Genomic DNA, 22,387 nt, shown 5'->3' with positions numbered 1-22,387 from the left:
TTATTTCATCAGTTTTATGACCCTGAAGTTCTGTGATTGGTCTAGTTTGAAGTCAGGTGAGGAGATGGGCTTCACCAGTGACCTCCCACATTACAAAATAAATGTCATCAGAAAGGCTAGACAATGCCAGACAATGACCCTGACAAATCTGCCAACAGATATACAGCCTCCAATTCTCGTTGCAGTCCATTTAGCTGGGGAACAAACTGGTAAAACTATTACAGTATTGTACAAGGTCATATTCTGAGACATATGACTGGAGCAGACAAGTGGAGACCTACATTCTCCATATGCAATGTACATGACTCAATACAGATGTGCAGTTTTATTGTCATTGTTGTGAATTTTCAAAATCTCCAGGAGATGGTGTCTTTTTAGGGACAGCTTGATCTCATCTAGATCTGGTCAAAAACCAGATTACAAAGAGAATTTTCATGGTCAACAGAGAATGAATTCTAATGTTTTGGTGACACAGTATTCTTTCCTCTAGTGTCATTCTCATGACATACACGTTATCAGTATCAGGTTATTTCTCTTAGATGAGTTGAAGACAGTTACTACTTCTTATGGATACCTTTGCTTACATTAAGAGTCAAGACTACCTGACCTCAGTGTTTTTATCCATTACTGTCTAACAGTAATTCAAGGGGGTGAAAGTCAGCGCAGCGGGGGGAGAAGGAGATTGGTGGAAAATAATATGACCCAGATGTGAAACCTGGTATGATTTTGACACATATTTATCTTTATATACAGACATTGCCAAGGCATGAAAATGCTTCTCTAAGTTTGTGATGACAAACATACTGAAACAAAACTGAGTCTATAGTCATGCAAGTAGCTAAAAGAGGTTGTACTTAGGTGCAGCGGTGCTTTGAGCTAAATGCTAATGTTTTATACAGTAGTACAGTATGCTGACATGCTCACAATGACAACACTAACATGTTGATGTTAAGCATGTATAATGTTTACCATGCTCACTATCTTAGTTTAGCATGTTAGCACCCTAACATTTGGTAATTAGCCCTTAACACAGAGCAAAGGCTGCTGGCAATGTCATTAGTTCCGCAAATATATGGTCATTAACCAAAGTACTGGACAATAACAATTTGAACCTGATGATGCCACTAGATAAAAAGTCAGGGAATCACCAAAAGTTCATCCTCTGGGTACCATGATTGAGTGTACCACATTTAATGGCAATCCATCCAACTGTTGTTGAGATATTTCAATCCCAAAATGTCAACCTCCTGATGTTGCTAGAGGCAACACCAAAGTCAGTAGATCTCATCCTCTGGGGACCATGAACGTCTGTACAAGATTTCATGGCAATCCATCTAATAGTTGTTGAGATATTTCAGTCTGGACCACAGCGGTAGACCGACAGACCGACATTCCATCTCTATGGCCATACACTAGCATGGCTAAAAATACACTTAAGACAGAAATAGAAAAATGCTCTTCAATGTGTGTTAGGACAATGAATGATTCAGCTGATACAATAATACATTTAAACAATATGGACCATATCAGTAATCAACTCTCTCTCATAAAAATAGTAATGTAAATCATTTACACTTCTTAGTCATTTAAACAGACGCTTGAAGAGACATCTGCCTAAAGTGGGTCACCTTAAATGAAATATGTCCACTCTAAAAGATCCCACTGCAGCTGTGCCGGTCAAATTTCCCCCTGATCAGACAGAACCCAGGAATTAGATCCCGAAGATCGAAGGCTCACGCAAATCGCAAACCAAAGCCACATTTGATGTTGACTTTTCAAATTCAGGGGCAAGACCTCTAAAAATTGTGTTTTGTCTTGACTGTGTAGACATATCACTTCACTGTGTTCTCCTTCTAATGAACTGTAGATTTATGAAATATAAGACAGCCAAGCTGTAAAGGATAATCCTAAGTGTTTTTGGCCAGACAGGGTTTCAATGAGTTATGTGAGACACATTCAGCAATTCAGATAATTGAAGATGAAATCAGTTCCTCTCTGGAGTGATTATATTCTGACCCAGAAAAACTGTGCTGCAAAACTGGAAAGGTGTGTTTTACTTACAGCTCTTTCCATAGCACTGATTAACTGAGAAGATTCTGTTAGCGTATTCATGTTTCAACATGCAACCATGTGTAAAGAACACACCTGCACAAATGGTTTAATATCTCAATTCAATTTCCCAATTATTTCACAATTAAATATTGTTCAATTCAGGGAAGCAGAGAATGTATCAAATCCCTGTGAACAGGTACCTCATGAAATTATATTAACTATCACCCCCTTTTCTATTCACATCAGCTATTTTGCATCATTAAATCATTCATGAGTGTGACAAAAAAATGCATGAGACTCAATCTTAAGCTGACATTTAATCAATCCAAACACTGCAGATGAACTGATGAAACCATTTCTGATCAACTGAAAATGCTTTATTTTACACCTCAGATGCCTTTTCGGAATGACATTTACATGCATCTCCTAAAATGCAAACTGCACCTTCATAAGTTTTGCAACCTTTAAAACCAACATTATTTTTTCCATAAGTTACTTCAGTCAACCTTTACTTAGTGTTCTACTGTCCAGGCTGCCTGCTGCCAGATTTCTGCACGTCCTGGTTGGATCTGGGTGTTTATATTTATATAGAGACATCCTATAAATGTTTCCAGATGCATCTGACCATATGTTGAAAGGGTTTCAGATCTGCTAATACAGTATATCCTCCATGCCTTAGTGGAAATATATATATATTTTTAATTACTATCAAAACACAAACTACAATGGCTAAAAATGTGAAAATATAATACACTGCAAATTCTGCCTTGTGGTTTGCTTGCCCCTTAAATTCAATCTGATTTAAGAGACATCACAAATACTACCTCTTTACAATACTATCCATCAGGTTCACATTGACACACTGAAATCACAGCAACAACAAGGTTCCCAGTGGATAGACCCAGTGTGGGAGTGTGTGAAGACCACACATAAGATTTCAAGAGGGGTCCATGTTGATTTAGAGACTTTCCAGCTGTTGCACTGAGAATTCAATACTGCTATTACTTTGAGGAACACAAATAAAAAGTTTAAGTAATTGGTACGCTGACTCATTGTGAAAATGTACAACTAAAATTGCTCCCAAAACTGAGATTAGTAATAGTGATCACAGGCCTACCTGAGTCCTGACTTGACTTGGATTCAGAGAGGCTGACGGCGGAGGCGTCTCGTGACTGGTCAATCATGCCAATGTTCACCTTGTGCTTGTAGGGGTCAAGAGCTCCGAGAAGACCCAGTACACGGATGGCCTGTTGGAGATACACAACAAGGACAGTTAGCAATCTTTCAGTGGAAGAATTGGAAACAATATGTCACTCCACTATTTGTGGATAGTTAGAAAATTTCGACTTTTTGAAATATTGAGCAAAGTGATTGTTTGAAACATAAGTATGGGCATCAACAACAGAGAAGTGGAGTACACTGCATCAGTAGTTTGAGCAGTTTCTATGTTTTGATACTTTTTTCCATGACTCTAGGTCCCCGGTGGAATCAATGAAAGTGCTGTAAATCCAAACTGACTGCAGCTGCTGCTCTCCGTAAAAAGGATGCAGAGCCACCTTTCAAGACTACAGACGGTGAGTATTTGATACTCAAAAAAACAGATTTGGTGAATTGATTTTGGTGAAGTATGCCTTTAATAAAAATTTACAACATACACTCTACCCCTAATAAATCTTTTTAGTACCAAACACTCAGCCCTTCTAGATATGAATAGTTGCTGTAAAAGGTTTGTAGTTAGTTCCCTCAAGAAGCATAGATGCTGCAGAATAGAGTAAATAGTCAAACCACACAAAGTACACAACTGTCATTGGATAATTGGCCTGCCAGGATTTGTGCCACAGACCATACACAGCGACAAAGTGCTCTCTGAGCCTCACATAATGTAATAGGCTAGGAAAGAAAAAAATATGAATTACATCACAGCAAATGACTTAGGAAAAAATTCCACATAATTGTGGAAAATGTGCATAGAGTTGTACTGTATGTATTCATGTGATTATAATTCACTAGTCAAAGTCCATACATCTAAACAAACCTTCGGTTGTTTAGTATATGTTGACAGGCAGGGTTTCTGGCTTCATTATGACTCGCTGAGCCATAGAGTTGTGTTCACATTGCTGTCAAGAAAACTGTGGGGGAAACAAAAGGTAAGGACCCGAGATGGAGGCAACCATGCATACCTCTCTCCTGATGCCCTGGTTTTGCTCTGTCTTCAGGAAGTTGAGCAGCACCTCCAGAAGGGAAGGATACTTGCGGTAGGGCTCTACCACATAGCCTGTACTAGCCACCTGTTGGCCCAAGGTCCACAACGCCACCTGGTGGAAAGTCAGAGGCAGATTCTCATGAACAATGCCGTTGGAGCATAAAGCATGTTTAGGATGCACTTTTCTTTACAATGTTAGCTAATCATCCATGTAAAACCTATTCAACAAACAACGCTAAAAAGTTAGTGAATTGTGTTATTCATCTACCGTATTAAAAAGTCTTAAATATAAATCCCAACCAGTAATCCTGCCTGCCTGCCCCTGCCATCGATTCAAACAACTTTTCAGTTCCATATTGATGCATCATTGGTTAATGCTTTTCAATAAACCCTCCCTGTGTTAGTTCCTGGCACAAAATCCTGTTTAAACAGGAAATACCAGAAACACAATCGTCTCAAAATGCTTTCTGAGTGGCTTTAAATGTTTCCAGATCTGATGTCCTGTTATGTTTACTGAAAGTGATGTGTATTTACTGTACCCGAGAAACAAATATTTTTCAGAGCTTGAAGTGGTGCTGGGAAGAGATGTGACAAGAAGATTAGAACCAGATGAAGTAGACACTAATTTCTTCACATACCTGTCGCTTAGCCAATGAGGAGGAGTCCTGCAGCATGTCCATAATGATTGGAAAAAGCTCATCCATCCACTTCCTCATCTCCAGGCCACTCACCTGACAGGACAGGCACAGGAGAAACAATCAAAACAGAAGAATCCTTATAATCTGTCCAACTTTCTGTGAATAGGATGTTCTGAAATCTACAAAGGACTGAATTATTACTTGGTACACAGTTTGACATTAAAACGACTGGTGATCCCACATCAGTTTCAAACTGACAAGATCAAACCACAGCCCTTATGTGAAGAACATTTGTTGTTAAGCATTTTCCATATTTTTCTGATGTCTTTTTTTTGTTTGTTTGAGGAAAAATAGGGGGGATGCTTTGCTGCCTGCAATTTTTACTATAGTGTCTTTTTTTAATACTGCGAGTGACCAAAATTAGAAATCTTCACTACACATAGGGGCTTTTGGCTTGTATACATATTTTTTTTTACAGAACATGCATGGCATTTAATGGCATTTTAAATGTATTTAATTTATTCCCTACGTTTTCTTGCATCTTCCTGAGTTGGTTCCTGAACAGCTGGGCTTCTGTCTCTTCCTGCACTGATTCAACCAAGAACACTTGATCTACCTGCGCATCTCCTGCACTCTGTCTGCACTGCAAGGACTGCCTGCTTCTAAATCTGCTTCCCTGACTCTTCAGTGGGGACCATCGAACCACCTGGACAACAGGTTGGAGCAAGGCACACATCCATGGGTGGTGCTCTACCCTCTACATTTGACCTTAGAAAAGGACAAGCTCAGAATGCTTGCATTAAAATTGTTGATAAATGTTGAAATAATGTAATAATGAATCAACATGGAAAACACAGGCTAACACTGTCCTCACAAAACATTAAGGAAGTGAAACATTAAGTCTGCCCTTACCTGAGCCAACTCGCCGATGGTCGCAAGGACACTGATGACTACTCCAGGGTTGGGGTCTGGGTCTTTTAGCTTGAGAATGAGAGCCTGCAAAAGTAAAAGGTAAAGAGGTTACTTAACCCAGCGCTTCCATTAGTCTTGGCTTTAGTTTCACAGTCAGGAAAAAAAAATATTTGAAGAGCTTCAGGAAATGAGGTTGGAATGGACATTAACTTCTCTTCTTCAGAGAGTACACATCCTCCTCTCAGGTAAAACTCTGGCTACATTCATAAACTTATACACCTTCGCAATGGACAATTAGCAGAGTTGTACCTTAAGGATGGGCTCCATATATGGCCGTATGAGGCGGGGGGCATTGGAGACCAGATGACCAAGCATACGGGCGCTCTGCTCCTTGTTCCTGCCGACACCACTGTGCTCCAACTCTGTTAAGATCTGCAACAAAATTCAAAACAGAGTTAAGCATAACAAAGTAGACAACTTAATGAGATTAATTTATAATGTACATCGTGTTGTTATGGGAGCAGGGTCTCATAAAAAGAAACATTTACTAGGTGTTATAGTATACTTTGGAGTCTTAAGCTGTGCAGGATATTGTGGCCTTTGCTGCCCTCTAAAGGTATCCAATGGAAATAGCAGACAACAAGTGATCTAATATATGTAACGATAAATGTGCATGATGACATTATCCACTCAGGGAATATAATCAATAATTATCTAAAATACACACTCAAAACCATGTTAATTTATGAATTTAAAAATGTAACTAATGTGTTTGAAATTTGTTCTTCAATTTAATTTCCAAGGCAGGCTAAAAAGTAGCATCATCAGAAACACAAGTGCTATATTTATAGTTTCATTTAAGGACTTGTGTGAAGATATTTTATTAGTACAGCATCTTTCAAAATATCCTACATAATAATTTGGTAACATTTTGGCCGATTTTAGCCAAGACAGCCTTATTCTTCTTGCCCATGTTGGTACATCATCATGCCTGCAACTAACCTGACTAGATGGACTGTAATCCCGACATGACCCTTAATACTGACAATATGTCACTCTTTCTGCAGCTGGTAAACATTTGTCGTTGCCCTTTCCAGCTATGTCAGTGTGCCAAATTGAATGTTTAAAAGAATTAAGCTCAGATTGTTTAATTTTTTTCATTCAACAATTCAACAAACTCCCCTTTAAAAAGGGAAAAAAGCTACAATTAAAGAACTCATTAAACTACTGATGTTGATGATCTGTGTGCCTCTCCTACCTGAATGAGCATCTTGCGTAGGAAGGGCATGACAAAGGCAGGGTTCATGCTGCTGAGGCGTCCGATTGTGCAGATGGCCAGCTCTCTGATCTCAAACACCTCATCATTCAGTGCCACAAACAGCGCCTGCAAATTCTCAGCCTGGGCAAGGTGAGCATCAAAGCGTTCATCAAGAGACGCCAGCACACAGTATCGAATGTCTGGATCTACAGGACAACAGGGACAAGGAGGAGTCAGACATTAAAACTCTTATCACTCGTATAACCCTCATCATCATGGTCATCACAGGTGTCAACAGTTGTGTTCCCTCTCCTCCTCCTTTTCTTCTTCTTTCATGCGTTACCTGGGTCAGTGATGCCAACAACCAGCAGCTTGCTTAGCACATCCGCAACAACCTGCACTGCTGTCTGACTGACAACATGGCCACTGATCAGGTGGATGGAGGGGGTGAGGAGGCGTGAGCAGGTCCGAGCTGCCTCCATCCGGATCTCCTTGTGCTCACTGTTCAAGAAGTGGTCAGCACAATGGCGCACAAACTGGGTGAGGGAGTGTCCTGATGAAAGAACAGAGAGTTAAAAGAATAATTCCTGAACTATTTGGCAAATAATTGTTTAGATAGGTGTGGTTTATGGTAAATGAGGGCAGTTATACACATAATCTTTTATAGGTGTCTGGACATTTTTGGACTCTGTGCAGCCAACAGAACTTGACTCATGACTCTTCCTGTATTTTTTTCTCTTGATCCAGAGAGGACCATCTGGTTTATTTCACACAATTTTTGGATTTCACAACTAAATTCTGAATAAGTCCAGTGTTGTACTACAATTTGACTTATAAGTCAATTAGGAATGAGTCATATTTAAAAGAAGACTATAAATAAGCCATTACCAATAACCCAAAACAAAAGCCAGCCGTTCCATCACCTACAGGAAGACAACAGACTTTGAGATGTAATTACTTTACCATGGTCTGCTGTTTACAGCCAACAGTTGGAAAACATCAAAGAAGTGGATGTTAATTTTTCCACATTTTTCTTCCAATGTGGACTGCCCAATTCCCGATGCACTGCTGTCCTTATTATTGCTAACGTATTACATATGGACAACCGCTGTAGTGGACAGAAATACTAAAACCACTGTGCCCAGATTCTGTTCGACTGAACTGAACTGATGATTTAATTTCCTTTGACCATTACTTCTTCAAGAACATTCCTCTCCTAAATTATAAGGAAAATATTGATAACATTTGAAAAGGTAACATGGAGCGCACAAAAGTCTACATTTCACTCCAAGTATCTGAGCTATCTATTATTGTGATTCAATGGCATGCTGTTTAAAACTCTATAGGTCCAGTCCAGAGAACAGATGAACACAACCTCTTCAAACACTTCTGCAGTTCTTGTTAGTTACTTAATCATGTATTATGGACGTGTTCTCTTCACCTTCTATGGCTCCAATCTTATGCCTGATGGTTTATGCCTTTAATTTAAAACCACAACATTTCATTCAGACACCAACACATTACCTGTATCAGTTATGTCTTTTCATGTTTTATGATTTTCTAGGGCTGTTGTGCCACTATCCATCCTTGAAAATTATAATTTTCAACTGCTGTCATCAGTAATAAACATCTTTATGCCGGTAAGTTTATATAATTTAAAGTTACACGGTATGTAGATATCTTTATGTATAAACAATAACGTCGGTTTTCTCTTCCTGTGTTTCCTAAGAAATAAATTAAGAGAAAGTCCTGCTTTAGGCCCAATATGTTTTTAAAGATTTCTTCAGCTGTATTTCAACATTCTTACCCTCAAATTCAAAGCTTCCCAGTGTGCGTAGTGCCAGTGTGATGCTTCCTACGTCGCTGGCTTCTGGGATGTTGGTGAGGCTTGGCGAGGCCAGCTGGTGAGCCAGGCCTTTGGGCATGCCGGGGTGACGCAGTGGCTTGTGCATCAACACCAGGGAAAGCATCTTCAGCAGACCGTCCTGGATGTCCTTCTTCAGCTGGGGGATCTGACGGCTCAGGTCGTACAGCACCGCTGTCAATGCAGGACTGAACGGACAGGGACACATTTAGAAAATGTTGGCCCGACACAATGGATAGACACAATATCATCACCTTTAGATAAGGACATACAAGTGTGAAGTTAGTTTGTTTTTTTTTAATCTACAAACCAAGACATAATTTTAAAAGCCATATAGTGTAGATCAAACTTTATATTTCGATACTGCTACTTATTTAAATTGACAGAAGTTAAAAAAATACATTAGACTGAGTTATGGTGGAAGCATTTTGTCCTACCTGAGGCCCACAGCGAGCATGGGCTCCAGCAGCTCCTTGATGTCTGGTTGGATGCTGGGACCCATGGCTCTGGAAAGCATGCTGATACAGGTGAACACTGTGGCGTCTACCTGCATGGTCTTCTGCCTCCTGTTCACATGGAAGACAGGATCATGCATTAGGCAATTTTAAATTTCCTTTCATAGAATAGACTGTATCCCAAAATTATTTTTACAAGTAGATACATAAAGCAGGACTTCCCAAAATATGGCCAAAACTGGATACAAAATTGGACTCAAGATTTTTTATAAACAGATTTGAAATTAGATTGAGGATGGTCTCAAACATAACACAACCAAAACCTACAAAACTAAAATAACTCTTAAAATATATGAGGCAAATCAAAACATATCTATGTATGTCTGAATCTGAAGAAATACAATTTATAGTATATATAGATACAACACATAGCTAGAACCAATTTCATGTTTGTAATTACTGACTTGTGTGCAAAGTCTTTGGGTGGCAGGGCAGCCTTGATGATCTCAAGGATCTTGGAGAGGTACGGCTGGATTTCTGCCCTGACAGCCACTACCAGCAGCCCCAGAGCCTGGAAAGCTGCGGTCCTCTCCTTCTCCTTCTTCAGACAGCCCAGCAGGTAGCCCATAGTGTCTGACAGGTATTGGTCTGCACAGTGGATGGAAGAACCACAGTGCAAATGATTAGACACATATGTAGGGGTTCATACATGCTGCAACACATAAATCAACTGACTAGGAGATATTATATGCAATTTATTATGGCAAAGCCCACAGACATTTGGACAGACAAGACCAAAAAGTGTTCATGATCTCTTTACATTTCTTGTCCATTACCACCAAAATAGCCCAGTTGATATAATGATTGGAAAGAATGCATGACTGCAAGTTACTCTATCAAAGATGGATTCAACTAGATCTTGGATCATTTACTATTCCCACCTGTAAAGGTATGTGGCTGGAAGGCAGCAAGGCGTGGGAGCAGGTTGAGGATGGTCATCTGGATCAGAGGGTTCTTACTGGTTTTGTATTTCAGCACCCACCGACACACCTAAACAAATCACAGCATGAAAGATTATGTCAACTATGATTTATTAGGTGCTCAAAACAGCTCTGACCTTGTGTCTTAAATCTCTTCATTGTCCCTCTGTTATACTATGAGAGCTACTCTGCCTAATTTATGATATTGAATATAAGTTTCTATTTCTTGACAGTCCTTGACAGTCGAAAATTATATTTATATTCAAAACGTGCTACTTAATTGTACAATAACTTATAGTTTGTCCCATGACCCAGTTTGTTCTTGGCCATCTTCATCGGCTATTGGGTGAAGTGAAGTCTTGAACCAATTTGGGATGAAAAAATTTGAGGATTATTGCAAGTATCTTGTATATAAAAACATCTTGTGCAGGAGACTGCACATCATTTTTGCATTAAGTGGGTAATAAACAACTTTGTAGCCTGTATTGGCAACCCAAAAATAGAGCACTGTTTCCGATAAAAATAAAAGCCAGAGAGAGTTTTGAAAGCCTGTTCCACACCTGTTGAAGCAAACATTCAGTAATCAACCCCCACGCAAACAAGAAGTGGACAAATCACCACCTTACGAAGTAACGCGTTCCAGTCCGACACCACCACAAACTACACCCTTGAAACATACCCAAGTTCAATTCAATTTACTCCCTTGCAGTACAAAAAAATTGAACACTATAAACTAAACTATTGCTGCATTATTCAAAGAACACTGCAGTATAGTAGTATAGAGTTAACTTTATCACTGAAGTAACACAACAATAACAAGACTTTCAGTTTCTATCACAAGATATGCATTTTTCTTGAGCGAAATAATCAAATCTGAACACAATAACTGTCAGATTGACCAGTTATTGCAGCCAGACCCATGCTGTAAAATCTACCTGGTCAAATCGCTCCTCCATCAGCTCTCGGCAGTATCTGCTCTCCACCAGCGAGCTCTTGGCAGGCACTGGTGTGGCCCCGAAGCTGAGGAAGCCCTGAGGTGTGCTGTAGCCCAGCAGGCCCAGAAGAGCGTTGGACTGCGGTGGCTGCACTGACTGGAAGCTGGTGAACGGTGTGATGTGGCGGGGCTTGGTTCCAAATCCCATCAGCTCCTTGCAGTACTTATCGTGGACGAGCTGCTGCTGTGTGATCTCCTCCATCTCCTCACGCATGCGCTAGTGAGAGACAAGACAGTGAGTGCGATGTTTTGCTTTTGGATGTGAGAGTGTTTCTACTGTGAGGTCAACCCTCACCTCTCCTTCCATGCTGCTGATGCGAACCAACTCGTTCAGGATAAGAAGAGCACCGTGGACCCTGTCATCGCGATTCATCCCTTTCTCTTTGGCCAAAGTCTCATCAAATCCCTTTTCTGCCTCCTCAAAGGTTTGCTGTCACAGAAAAATAAACATCCATGTCACCTATTACAAGGACATTGGTTTCCCCCTGGCAAATACAACATATACTGATGAAAAATACTTCAATGAGGACAAAAAATGTGATTTGACAGGATACAGTGGAATGCCATACTTTGTACCACTGTGGTTTCTGCATTTCCTTGGTCTCCCTCTGTGTAGTGAGGATGAGACAGGCTCGCAGGGCAGACACAGCCCCCTCTCGGATAGCCTGCTTGGGGTCCCATACTGCATAGAAGATGTTGTCGAAGAAGGGCTGCACTTGCTGAAAGAAGAAGGTGGGCGCACTCACAGCCAGCTCCCTCAACACCAACACCTGGAACAGACAGAATATCGTTTTGTAACTGGTCATTAATTGCATTTCTTAGGTTTACTCTGTTAGAGTGTAAATAAATGGTAACATTGTGCTTTTCAGACCTCTCTGTGTAGTAATCATATCATAACAGTGCTCTTAAGTTCAACCCTTTATCAAGTGTACAACTGTACAACAGGTGTTCACTGCTTCACTTTTAAGTAATAGAGAGTATTTTTACAACAAAGAAAAAAGTGTGAGTTTGTTAGCTGGAATAGTAGCTCATTTCAAGCAAGTTTTTATAAACTTTAAGGTTTGTATGACAAAATCTTTCCACAAAAATCATGCATTTACAAATACTTGAGGAAAGTGAATAACAGGGAGTAGTAATAGTGCCTTAACTCCAAACGACACTGGTATTACAAGGAAAATCCAACACTGTCTCATGAATGGCAATGGGTTCTCCATGCAAGGAAAATTAAACCCGCTATGAGTCACGTGCTTAGTGCAGCTTTATAAAGTGAAAAAAAGAAAAAAAAGCAACAATGCAAAGGGACAGTCCTGAGTAAGGCTGTCCTCTACCCTCATCTCCACCACACATAAACACCACAGAGAAGTGGTGGTATTTCAACAACAAACAACACAGTCCTTGCTTTCTGCTAGTCACTTACTGCAGCGTGGCGTCTGCCTTCATTCCTGTCCGCTCCCAGCCACTCCAGAGCCCTCTTCACCTCAAACTCCACATACTCAGCAGTGAAGGTGTCCCCTGCCATAGACAGGTGGCCCATGGCTTTAGAGGCCATCTCCATCACCACAGGGTCACTGGAGGGGAGCAGGTTGCGCAGGTAGTTGGCAAAGCGGCTGATCCTGGTGGCATTGCCTCCCTCAACTCCTATCAGACTCACTGGAAGAAATAATCAATTCACAGTTACTGTGTATACTGTATGTACTGTAATAGGTTCATTGTGTGTATATTGTTATATACCATTTAATGCTTAAAAGCTAAACAGTTCCCCAAGCGCAGTAATTTATCTCAAGCTCATACCACTAAATCTAAGTAAAAGATAAAAGTAAACTTATTTACTTATTCTAGGCTTACCTATGGCGAGAATCCCTCCTTTCTTCTCATTCACATCAGAGCTGGATACCAGCTCAAATATGTGGTGGTTTAACTCATCATAGAATGTAGTGGCTTCATCTTGGCTTAACTGTGGATGGCACAAACAAACCAGTAATACAAAAACCAGTTAAGAGGAAACCAAAATTGATGATTGCAACAAAAGGATATCTAAAAAGTCTAGAATATCTGGGAAAAGAAAAACATTTCTTATTATCCCTGCACTTTATGTAATATTTATAACAAAAGGAAAGCTGGAGTCACATCCACTCCTGAAACACAGTGTAAACAGCTGATCATTCTCCAGCTCCAGTGGGGAAGTGCAGTCCTTCTGAAATGATACTTCACAGCAGATTTATGTTATGTCCACGTATGTTTTTGCTCATACCTCTCTGAGCTCTGTAGTCACATAGTGCTGCAGATCTTTGGCAGATTTTGCTCTGGTGTCTTCATTTCGACTCTTCAGGCCACTGACAAACTGTTGCAGCACAGTGGCTGTGCCTGACATGATCACCATTTGGACGACTTTATCTGCAAGGAGACAAATAAAATGGATATGCTTTCACTACAACGTGCTAGGCTGCCAAAACAAGGAATGACAAGTATAAATTTGCTACACTTGAGAGAGACAGAATATATGTCCTGAGTTGGTAACATACCAGGTCAATGTTGTAGACGCTACAGCTAACGTTAGCTAGCAAGTCTGGTTAGCTAGTAAAACATATTATCAAGCTTGTAAGGTAACACATAATTTACACCAAACAGAGACATTACGCTAAACTGGAAAGATAGCATCCTCCACACCCTAGCACGTCCAAGGAGTACAGGTTTGGCGCAGGCTATTTCAGAGCCTGGTGAGTGTATCATGCTGGTTTTGTTTAGCTAACGTTAGCTAGCACTGACGTTAAGCTACCTGATATAGCAAACCGTTAGCTACGTGGTAAAGTCGTGTAACCATTTTGTATCACTTACGTGTTCACAGTAATATGCCGGCCACTTATTTGCTATTCGACTCTTGCGGAATATCTCTCATTGTACGACTACACGGCCGGTACAGGGCAAGGTGAGCTAGCTGTATGTATGTATCTCTTCTGATGAGTTGGACCGACTCCAGCACGACAACAAACTTCACAAGCGTGAAGTTGCGCAGCCTGCGCAGAGCAGCTGAGAACAGATTCAACTGTAGTGACACTTTACTTGAATATTTGTATGACTTGTACTTGTATGACTTTATACTTTTATTCACATATTCACAGAAATATGGTTCTTTTCATTCCACTACATTTTCCTGGAGGTTGTAGTGTATATAAATGAGTTACCACACCATCTGAACGTGTCATTACCATAGACTGTATATTTATATATACATTATATATACATTACTATCGACTGCATATAAAGTATTCAAGTATTATAAAGTAAAGTATTATATACAGTCTGTGGTCATTATTAACGGACCTTTTTCATGGCTGACAAATTAAAAGCACAGTAATTAATAAGATTAATGATGGCCGCACTTCACTCAGGTATTCCAGCTCCATGGCATTGTGCTTACTGGCTCACTGACATGCCTTTCTGACACACTCGAATGCAAAGGAGCCCATTTTTATGTTATCACATGTGCTTTCCTGCTATAATATGTAAAAGATATGTCTGCTGTGAAAAGGGTATAATGAAGGCTGGATTACCAATTTGGCAAAATGAGGCAATGGCCCCTGGCATTAGAACACCAGGGGTCCCATGGCACCAGCACACCACAGTGTGTCAAGCCAGTGCTGCCTTCAACACACATATACAGTATGTTCCTCACTCATTCATACATTTCCTACACTACTGATGCAACTAAAGTTCCACATCTTATGCTTTTGTATTATGTTTGTCTATTTCAAATAAAACTTTGATTGGCACTTTAACCTGACAGGTTTGAGTCAGTTCTGACATAGTTTCCTGGTGTAAAACACCTTTTTTTAAGACCTTCATAATTTCAGTTCTGTCTTTATATGTTGTACATTATGAAATGAATTACCACACCTGCACAGGGAGTAGGAGGTAAAGGGGGTTAAATGGGGCCCAGCAGTTTATTTTTGACCCAAGCAGTTAATCCAGCCCTGCTAATACTTCTCTATATATGTTGCATTAGGAACTCAGGACGTTTCCTTAAAATCAAGCAATTATTCACCCTAGCTCTTAATATGTGAAGGATTTGAAAACTTTCTTTTTTCATTGTGAGAAGATATAAAATGAGACTGATGAGAACATCCCCATAGTTATCACATTCAGCGTACAGATTGTAGAAGCAGAGCCACAAATCGAGGCACAGTGAATTAACATAGGGTCAAGTCAAAGTCAAAAAGCTTTGCTGTCATATGAGAAATGATTCACTTGGTATAATGAAATTCTTAATTTAAATAAACCAATGGCGAGGATCAAGATTAATGGGGTGTCTCTCGAATTCTATCACACTAGAATGAGTTGTTGACAGGGTTTCTCTTTGCCATTTTTTTGGAACCTCTGAACCAAAGGATAAAACAAAATTAAACTATAAAAGGTGTAGACATGGGGGGAAGATAGCAGGAGATAGTGCTATTTGTCGATGATGTCCTGGTATACCTATCAAGACCCACTACATCCCTCCCTGCACTTATGTCAGCTCTTACAGACTATGGTCTACTATTAAATGTACAATAAACACAGGTTATTACTTTTAATTATAGGCCAGACCAAACCACCAGAGAGAGATATGGAATTGATTGGAAATTACTCTCTAGAATAAAATCTGATACTGGAAGATGGAGTCTAATTCCTTTTATGAGCATCATCTCGAGAGTTGAGGTGGTTAAAATGAACATACTTCCAAGGTTACTGTACTTTCTCTCTGCCAGTAGAGGTAACAAAGATTTCATGGAAGGTGATAAAATGATTTCGAGATGTATTTGGCAAGGAAATAGACTGAGGACAGGTACAGAATTTTGCAGTTACCCAAAATTAAGGGAGGGTTAGCTCTCCCTTGTTTAAAGAGCTATTATCAAGCCGTACAAATAAAAACTCTGTTGAATCTGTGCAATCCCTCCAACTCAGCAAGATGGAAAAAAATCAAAAGTAGTACAACAGATGGCGTTCCTATGTAGGCTATACTGGGTGATAATGTATGCATGGTTGGGCATATCTCTTAAGATCTGGTTTGAAATAATCACAAAGAATAGCCTGAAAGCACAGAGTAGGGTGTTACAATGGATCACACATGGCTCAGAGTTTATACCAAATAGAACAGACAAGAGGTGTTTAAAACTTGGGAAAGGAGACCTACGATATATTGGGAGCTCTTAAAGAGGGAAATCAAAAGCTTTCAAGAATTAAAGGATAAATATGGCTTAACCAAACATGACTTTCATAGATACTTGCAACTGAGACATTATTTAGAACGAACAATGAGAAGGGAGAATCTACATGGTTGGAGTTAGAAATTATTTAAATGTTTACCTCTGCATATAAATCAGATTTGGGTTGAAAGTTAATCTCAAAATTATATAAAAGAGTGGAATATTTAAAAGGAAATGATACACTAAGAGAAGTGAGGGAAAGAAGCTGATATTGTGTTATCAGTGGATGAATGGGAAGAGATTAATGAGCAACAGTGGAAAACAACTTGCTCCTTATCTTGGAGAGATTACGGATGGAAAAATATTACAAGATTTTTTATTTAACACTGGTACAGAAAAATATCAAGATACGAGGTGTTGGAGATTATGCAGAGCAAATAAAGCCGATCACTTCCATGTCTTCTGGGATTTCCCCTCCCCTTTACTGGCAGGAACTAAAGAAATGTACGGAGAAAACACAGAGGGTAGAATTTCCACTTATATTTGAGGTATTGTACCTGGGGAAAAGAAACACAGGACTTACAAGATTTGGAGACAAACATATGTTCAGAATAATGTTAATGGCAAGTAAAAAAGCTATTACTAGAAAATGCCTGAAGACAGAGGTACCTTGAGGAGACTGAGGATTGGGTTTGTAGGTTGGCACACACACACACACACATATATATATATATATATATATATATATATATATATATATATATATATATGCTCTTCCAGGTTGGAACTGGACAGATTTAATAGAATTTGGGAAAACTGGATTGAATATATATCAGCAATTAGGTCAGACTTTACATGAGAGAGTGCACAAATCCCCTTGGTTCATCGCTACAGATTTTGAAAGGTTCTTTTACTGGCTACACTGATAACATATTTAGACTCTCTACTCTGACAGAAGTAAAACTGTAATGTACGGGGTAAGGTACAGGGTAGATGTAGGTACATGGAGAGAGAGTTGAGAATATTATTCACTGTGCTTTTTCTTTTTCTTTTCTTTATTTGATTTAAACGACTAATTGAAAGTGTGTGTGTATATACATATATATATATATGTACACATACATATATGTGTGTGTGTGCATGTGTATGTATTATAAACATAGATAGATAGATAGATAGATAGATAGATAGATAGATAGATAGATAGATAGATAGATTGATTGATTGATTGATAGATTGATAGATTGATAGATAGATCTATATATAGGTATATATAGATATATGCATCATTGTGTATACAGTATCTTGAAATCAGTCCTTTTAGTTTAATTCATATGTATCTTTCATTTTTTTGGATATTTTTCATGTTTAAAAAAACTGTATATGAGACAATATAATGTTTGGTGGATATGTGAATATCTATCTCAATAAAAAGAGAATTCTAAAAAATAAATTCTTAGTTTGCACTCTTGTAATCATCATCCATAAAACTACTTCAAAGTTTTTTTTTTTTAAAAAGAACCGGAAAATGTCACAAAGAAAAAGATTAATTAAACTATTATGAAATATAGATGAGCATAAAAATTACGAGATTGTAATGTCCATTGTGCTACAGAAATAGAGAGACGTACATGCTGTGTAAGTACATACAGTACATGGCTGTCAACATTCAGAATCAATGGATGAGAGTCTGAATGTATCGAGAGCAACTTGTTCAAGCCCACATGAAAAACTGTAAATGGCACTGAACTTCCACATAAGACATGACACAAAATAAACTGGTGTGAAATGAAATCATTACAGCTGGACATATTAAATATAGGTTTAGATGCAGTTACTATGTACATGTGTGGCTGAAAATCCTTCACAGTGTAAATCATTTTCAACCTCAGGGGGGAGACATTGTCCAGGTAAACAATAAGCTTTTATAACTAAGAGGTACACACACAGTATCTGACTTTATGTAGCTCTGGGCCTGAGAGGTGACATTTACCACAGTGCAACACACCAATCAGATCTGTAGTCTCTTATTTTTCAGTTATAGCAATTGGACCGTAAATGTCAAATACATTTTCATCATCAAAATGAACATAATTAACATCATCTTTAACATTTCTGCTGTCATTAGGATGAGGTCATGGTAAGGTAGATGTTTCCTCTGGCAAACAAACATTTCACTCACTCTTTTAAGGACCCAGGTATATCAGTGTTTGCCACACTGGAATGTAGAGATCATGAAGGGTCGTTTCAGGAAGTCCCATGCAAAAGGGTTTAAAAGATGTGGGCTATAACAATGACTGGTTTTAACAATTTACTGTTGTCACTGGTTTTTAGTTGTTGGTGACAGTTATAGGATATGATTTATACAGCAAGTGGCCTAGGTCTAACCAAATGGGTTGTTTTTTAAAAAAAAAACAATTTACTTAGGGACATATTTCAGGATTCTAAATGTCAAAAATTTGGGGAAAAATTGATGTAATGTGACCATGATTAATGCAGTTTGTCCAGTGATGTAGGTTTACCTCAAGTAGTGTCAGTTGCCAGCCCGGTGATAGCTCAGATTAGTGGATGGGGCAAAGTATTCAGCAGTTAGCCTTACAGCATTACATGCCTCAATAGTATGAGCGTTCCTTACGTGGAACCTTCCAGCAATGTTTTCTCTTCTTCCTGAGACTTTCCAGACCCAACCTACTTCTTCTGTCATAGGTTGTGTCAGGGTCTTGATATTTGGTCATGTCCTGAGGTTTGCTGGTCTTCACTGCAGTTGTAGTTTCAGTTTCTGTGTGTTCTGTGGGACCTGGCTTCAGTTTTTGTGTTGACAGGATCCAATGCTGCTTTTTTGTTTAAAAGAACTGCGTCTCAGCCATCTTTCAAGCTACCCCGCAGCCATTTGTTCATCATCCACCACAACTGCTGATCCTCCAGCTGTTGTAGTATTTACTGACTTACCCCTCAACCTTGGACAACTATGTGAAGATATTGTACTGAGACTGCACTCCCAGCAAGTTTCATTTTGAGTTTCCTCCACTGATGTCTTAGATTGCTCTCAGGCAAAACAATCATTACCAAAAAAATGAAAAAAATGATTTATTTTGCAGTGTATCATGAAAGCATGACAGCATGTGTCCTCTTTGACACAATTATTTGAATGTGAAAGCAGCAGGTGATATTGCTACTATGACCCTGTCAAAAATGTTTTTTAAACAGTTAAAGTGCAGACTTCAACTTATAATTGTTAACTTTTAATAACTGGAACAACACTTGCCTTAAAGTCTGACCATGAGCCTTTCATTTAGAGAACTAAAACTGCAGCTGAACTAAACTTGCTCTTTACAAGCCTCTAAAAGAGAGACCACCACTTAATATGGAAGTTAATGCCACACACAAGCATCTGGTTAAAAACAGTCTTAAAATAACCTGTTTCAACTGTATTCAATTTGGTACAAGAGTGCAAGCAGCGGTTTCTGCTGCACTCTAGTGAATGGGGGACTTAATTCACCTTGACACATGCACAGTTGTATTTCTTTTATTTAGTTCAATTCAATTATATTCAGTTTGATTTATATAGTGCCAAATCAGGGCACTTTTTAAATAAATAAATTTCAAACAGGTCTATCTACAACTCTTTATTTTACAGAGACCCAACATTCCCCCATGAATGAGCACTTGGCGACAGCAGCAAGGAAAAACTCCACTTTAACTGGAAGAAACCTCGAGCAGAACCAGGCTCTAGGTGGGCGGCCATCTGCCTTGACTGGTTGGGTTGAGAGAGAACGAAGGAGGGAGGGGGAGAGAGAGACACAGAGAAACAAAATAACAACAATAATAACAATAACAACAATAATTATAATAGAAATATGACTAATAATAATAATTGCAGGCATGGGCATCAAGCAGGACCACGGCAGCATTGGGGTTCACAACCATGACCCATGGAAGCTTGCGATCCATAACTAGGAGGTCCACTACCATGATCCATAGGAACCTATGAAACAAGAAAGCACAAAAACTCCAGGGAAGAAGCTAAGTTGGTAACATGCATTAACGGTACATGAATGTGTACAGATGGAGAGGGGGAGGAGGAGAGAGGAGCTCAGTGTATCATGGGAAGTTCCCCCAGCAGCCTAGGCCTATGGCGGCATAACTATGGACTGGTCCAAGGCAAACCTGAGCTGGCCCTAACTATAAGCTTTATCGAAAAGGAAAGTTTTAAGCCTACTCTTAAACATAGAGGGGTGTCTGCCCCCCAGACCTAAACTGGAAGATGGTTCCACACAAGAGGAGCCTGATAGCTGAAAGCTCTGCCTCTCATTTTACTTTGAGACTGTAGGAACCACAAGTAAACGTGCATTCAGGGAGCTCAGTGTTCTAGTAGAGTAATAGGGTACTATGAGCTCTTTAAGAGATGATGGCGCCTGGCCATTAAGGGCTTTGTAGGTGAGGAGAAGGATTTTAAATTCTAGTGATTAATCTGTTTACTAAGTTATATAAACACATAAGCTTTCATTCTGATAGACCCCTGTATTCCAGTAAAAATAATATTCACAGAGATTGCAATCAAAGCCTTTCTCTTCGGATTTTGCTTTTGGTTAACTATTTAATGTTGTCTTATAATATAATAATTATATAATATTGTATATAGTTTGAAGTCTTTTTATTATTCAAAAATAATAAGCTTATTATGTTAGAAAGAAAAATGACATGAATGTACATTTTCATTGATGATTTTGCGGATAATTGGCGCATGATTTGGTAATTGACACCAAAATTAACACCCAAACACCCATGTGCAGGTGAGTAAACCCATTTGGTTTACTGGAATCATGGTAGAGCAGTGTGTGTCTGTGTGAGTGCATCTGACACTGCAAGTGTGTACATAGAGTGCATGTGGGTAAGCCTGCCTTGTATGTGCACTACTGTATGATAATGTATGATAATGTGTAATACTGTGTGTGTGTGATGTGGTTTTGCAGAGGGAGGAGAAGCGCCAAGAGAGCCCAGCAGCCTTACAACACTTTACATGGAGAAAATGAGAGGGTGAGGGGGTGGGAAACGAAATGCAACCTAACGACAGTGGGAAGGGGAGCAGATCCCTACCTTTGCACCCGGGGGCCCCTCTCCTTCCCTCAAGCCTAGCCGGGCCAGACATATTTCATAGATGAGACATCGACACACTCAATCAGCAAGACTCACCTTTCTTTTAGAAATATGCTTTCACTGGAGAGCTGGTGTGTGTGTGTTAGAGAGAGAGAGAGAAAGAAAGACGAGGAAGAATGCTTTAGGAAGATGACACACATGCAGTCACTTGACTTGAACACACACATAAAAACCACTCGAGCACCACAAATGTATGCACACTCACTGGCGCACAGGGCTCTTGTCCTAACAGGCATTCAGCCCCCTCTACTAAGTGACAGACAGGATGTTGGGCGCACTTTCATCAGTCCAAGGCTTTGATTCCTCCGCCGTCACTCCTGTTTATTTTCTGCTTTGCCCCTTCACTCAGCCATGCTTTTGAAATATTTCCCCCATGATGGAACCTGTCATTCCATCTAGACTGAAGGAGGAGAGAGTGGGGAGGTTGAAAAGGTGAGCTGACTCCTGCATTTACTCCTCCACCCACCTTATTCATCTACCATCCATCCATCTACTAATCCTTCCCACCTTCATCCTTCCCTCCCCCTGTCACGCACTTCATGATTTAACCCCACCCCTCCCACCTCCATGTTCTTTCCCTTTCCCCATTTCATTCCTCCACGTGTTCTCAGGGGTTTTTGTTAAGCAGAAGGAGGGCTTGGTATGAGTCACGGATTCCTGGGCAAGGATTCATCAGGTAACATCTGGTTCT

General features: G+C 39.6%; 1 protein-coding gene across 3 annotated transcripts in view; it reads right to left on the bottom strand.

The window, feature by feature from the left end:
* mtor (mechanistic target of rapamycin kinase) overlaps window positions 1-14,351 on the bottom strand; it is an 89,433-nt gene extending 75,082 nt beyond the window's left edge. The window contains exons 1-19 of one of the 3 annotated variants that reach the window (XM_067591519.1): window positions 14,192-14,351; window positions 13,608-13,750; window positions 13,202-13,310; window positions 12,774-13,006; window positions 11,926-12,126; window positions 11,652-11,786; window positions 11,298-11,573; window positions 10,324-10,432; window positions 9,847-10,030; window positions 9,365-9,493; window positions 8,871-9,115; window positions 7,407-7,616; window positions 7,064-7,269; window positions 6,115-6,237; window positions 5,806-5,889; window positions 5,423-5,599; window positions 4,894-4,986; window positions 4,233-4,367; window positions 3,170-3,299 (exon numbers count right to left, since the gene is read on the bottom strand). In XM_067591519.1, the coding sequence (XP_067447620.1) occupies window positions 3,170-3,299; window positions 4,233-4,367; window positions 4,894-4,986; window positions 5,423-5,599; window positions 5,806-5,889; window positions 6,115-6,237; window positions 7,064-7,269; window positions 7,407-7,616; window positions 8,871-9,115; window positions 9,365-9,493; window positions 9,847-10,030; window positions 10,324-10,432; window positions 11,298-11,573; window positions 11,652-11,786; window positions 11,926-12,126; window positions 12,774-13,006; window positions 13,202-13,310; window positions 13,608-13,736 (2,908 nt within the window). In that variant the 5' untranslated portion in view covers window positions 13,737-13,750; window positions 14,192-14,351. Of the gene's footprint in view, window positions 1-3,169; window positions 3,300-4,232; window positions 4,368-4,893; window positions 4,987-5,422; window positions 5,600-5,805; window positions 5,890-6,114; window positions 6,238-7,063; window positions 7,270-7,406; window positions 7,617-8,870; window positions 9,116-9,364; window positions 9,494-9,846; window positions 10,031-10,323; window positions 10,433-11,297; window positions 11,574-11,651; window positions 11,787-11,925; window positions 12,127-12,773; window positions 13,007-13,201; window positions 13,311-13,607; window positions 13,751-13,878; window positions 14,027-14,191 lie in introns of those variants that run through there. The other 2 variants (XM_067591520.1, XM_067591521.1) reach the window with 2 other exon arrangements.
* Window positions 14,352-22,387: the final 8,036 nt, after the last annotated feature.

The sequence above is a fragment of the Thunnus thynnus genome, chromosome 6 (genome assembly GCF_963924715.1).
Source record: "Thunnus thynnus chromosome 6, fThuThy2.1, whole genome shotgun sequence".
In the NCBI taxonomy this organism is placed as follows: domain Eukaryota; kingdom Metazoa; phylum Chordata; class Actinopteri; order Scombriformes; family Scombridae; genus Thunnus; species Thunnus thynnus.
This window is presented reverse-complemented; position numbering and strand designations above follow the sequence as displayed.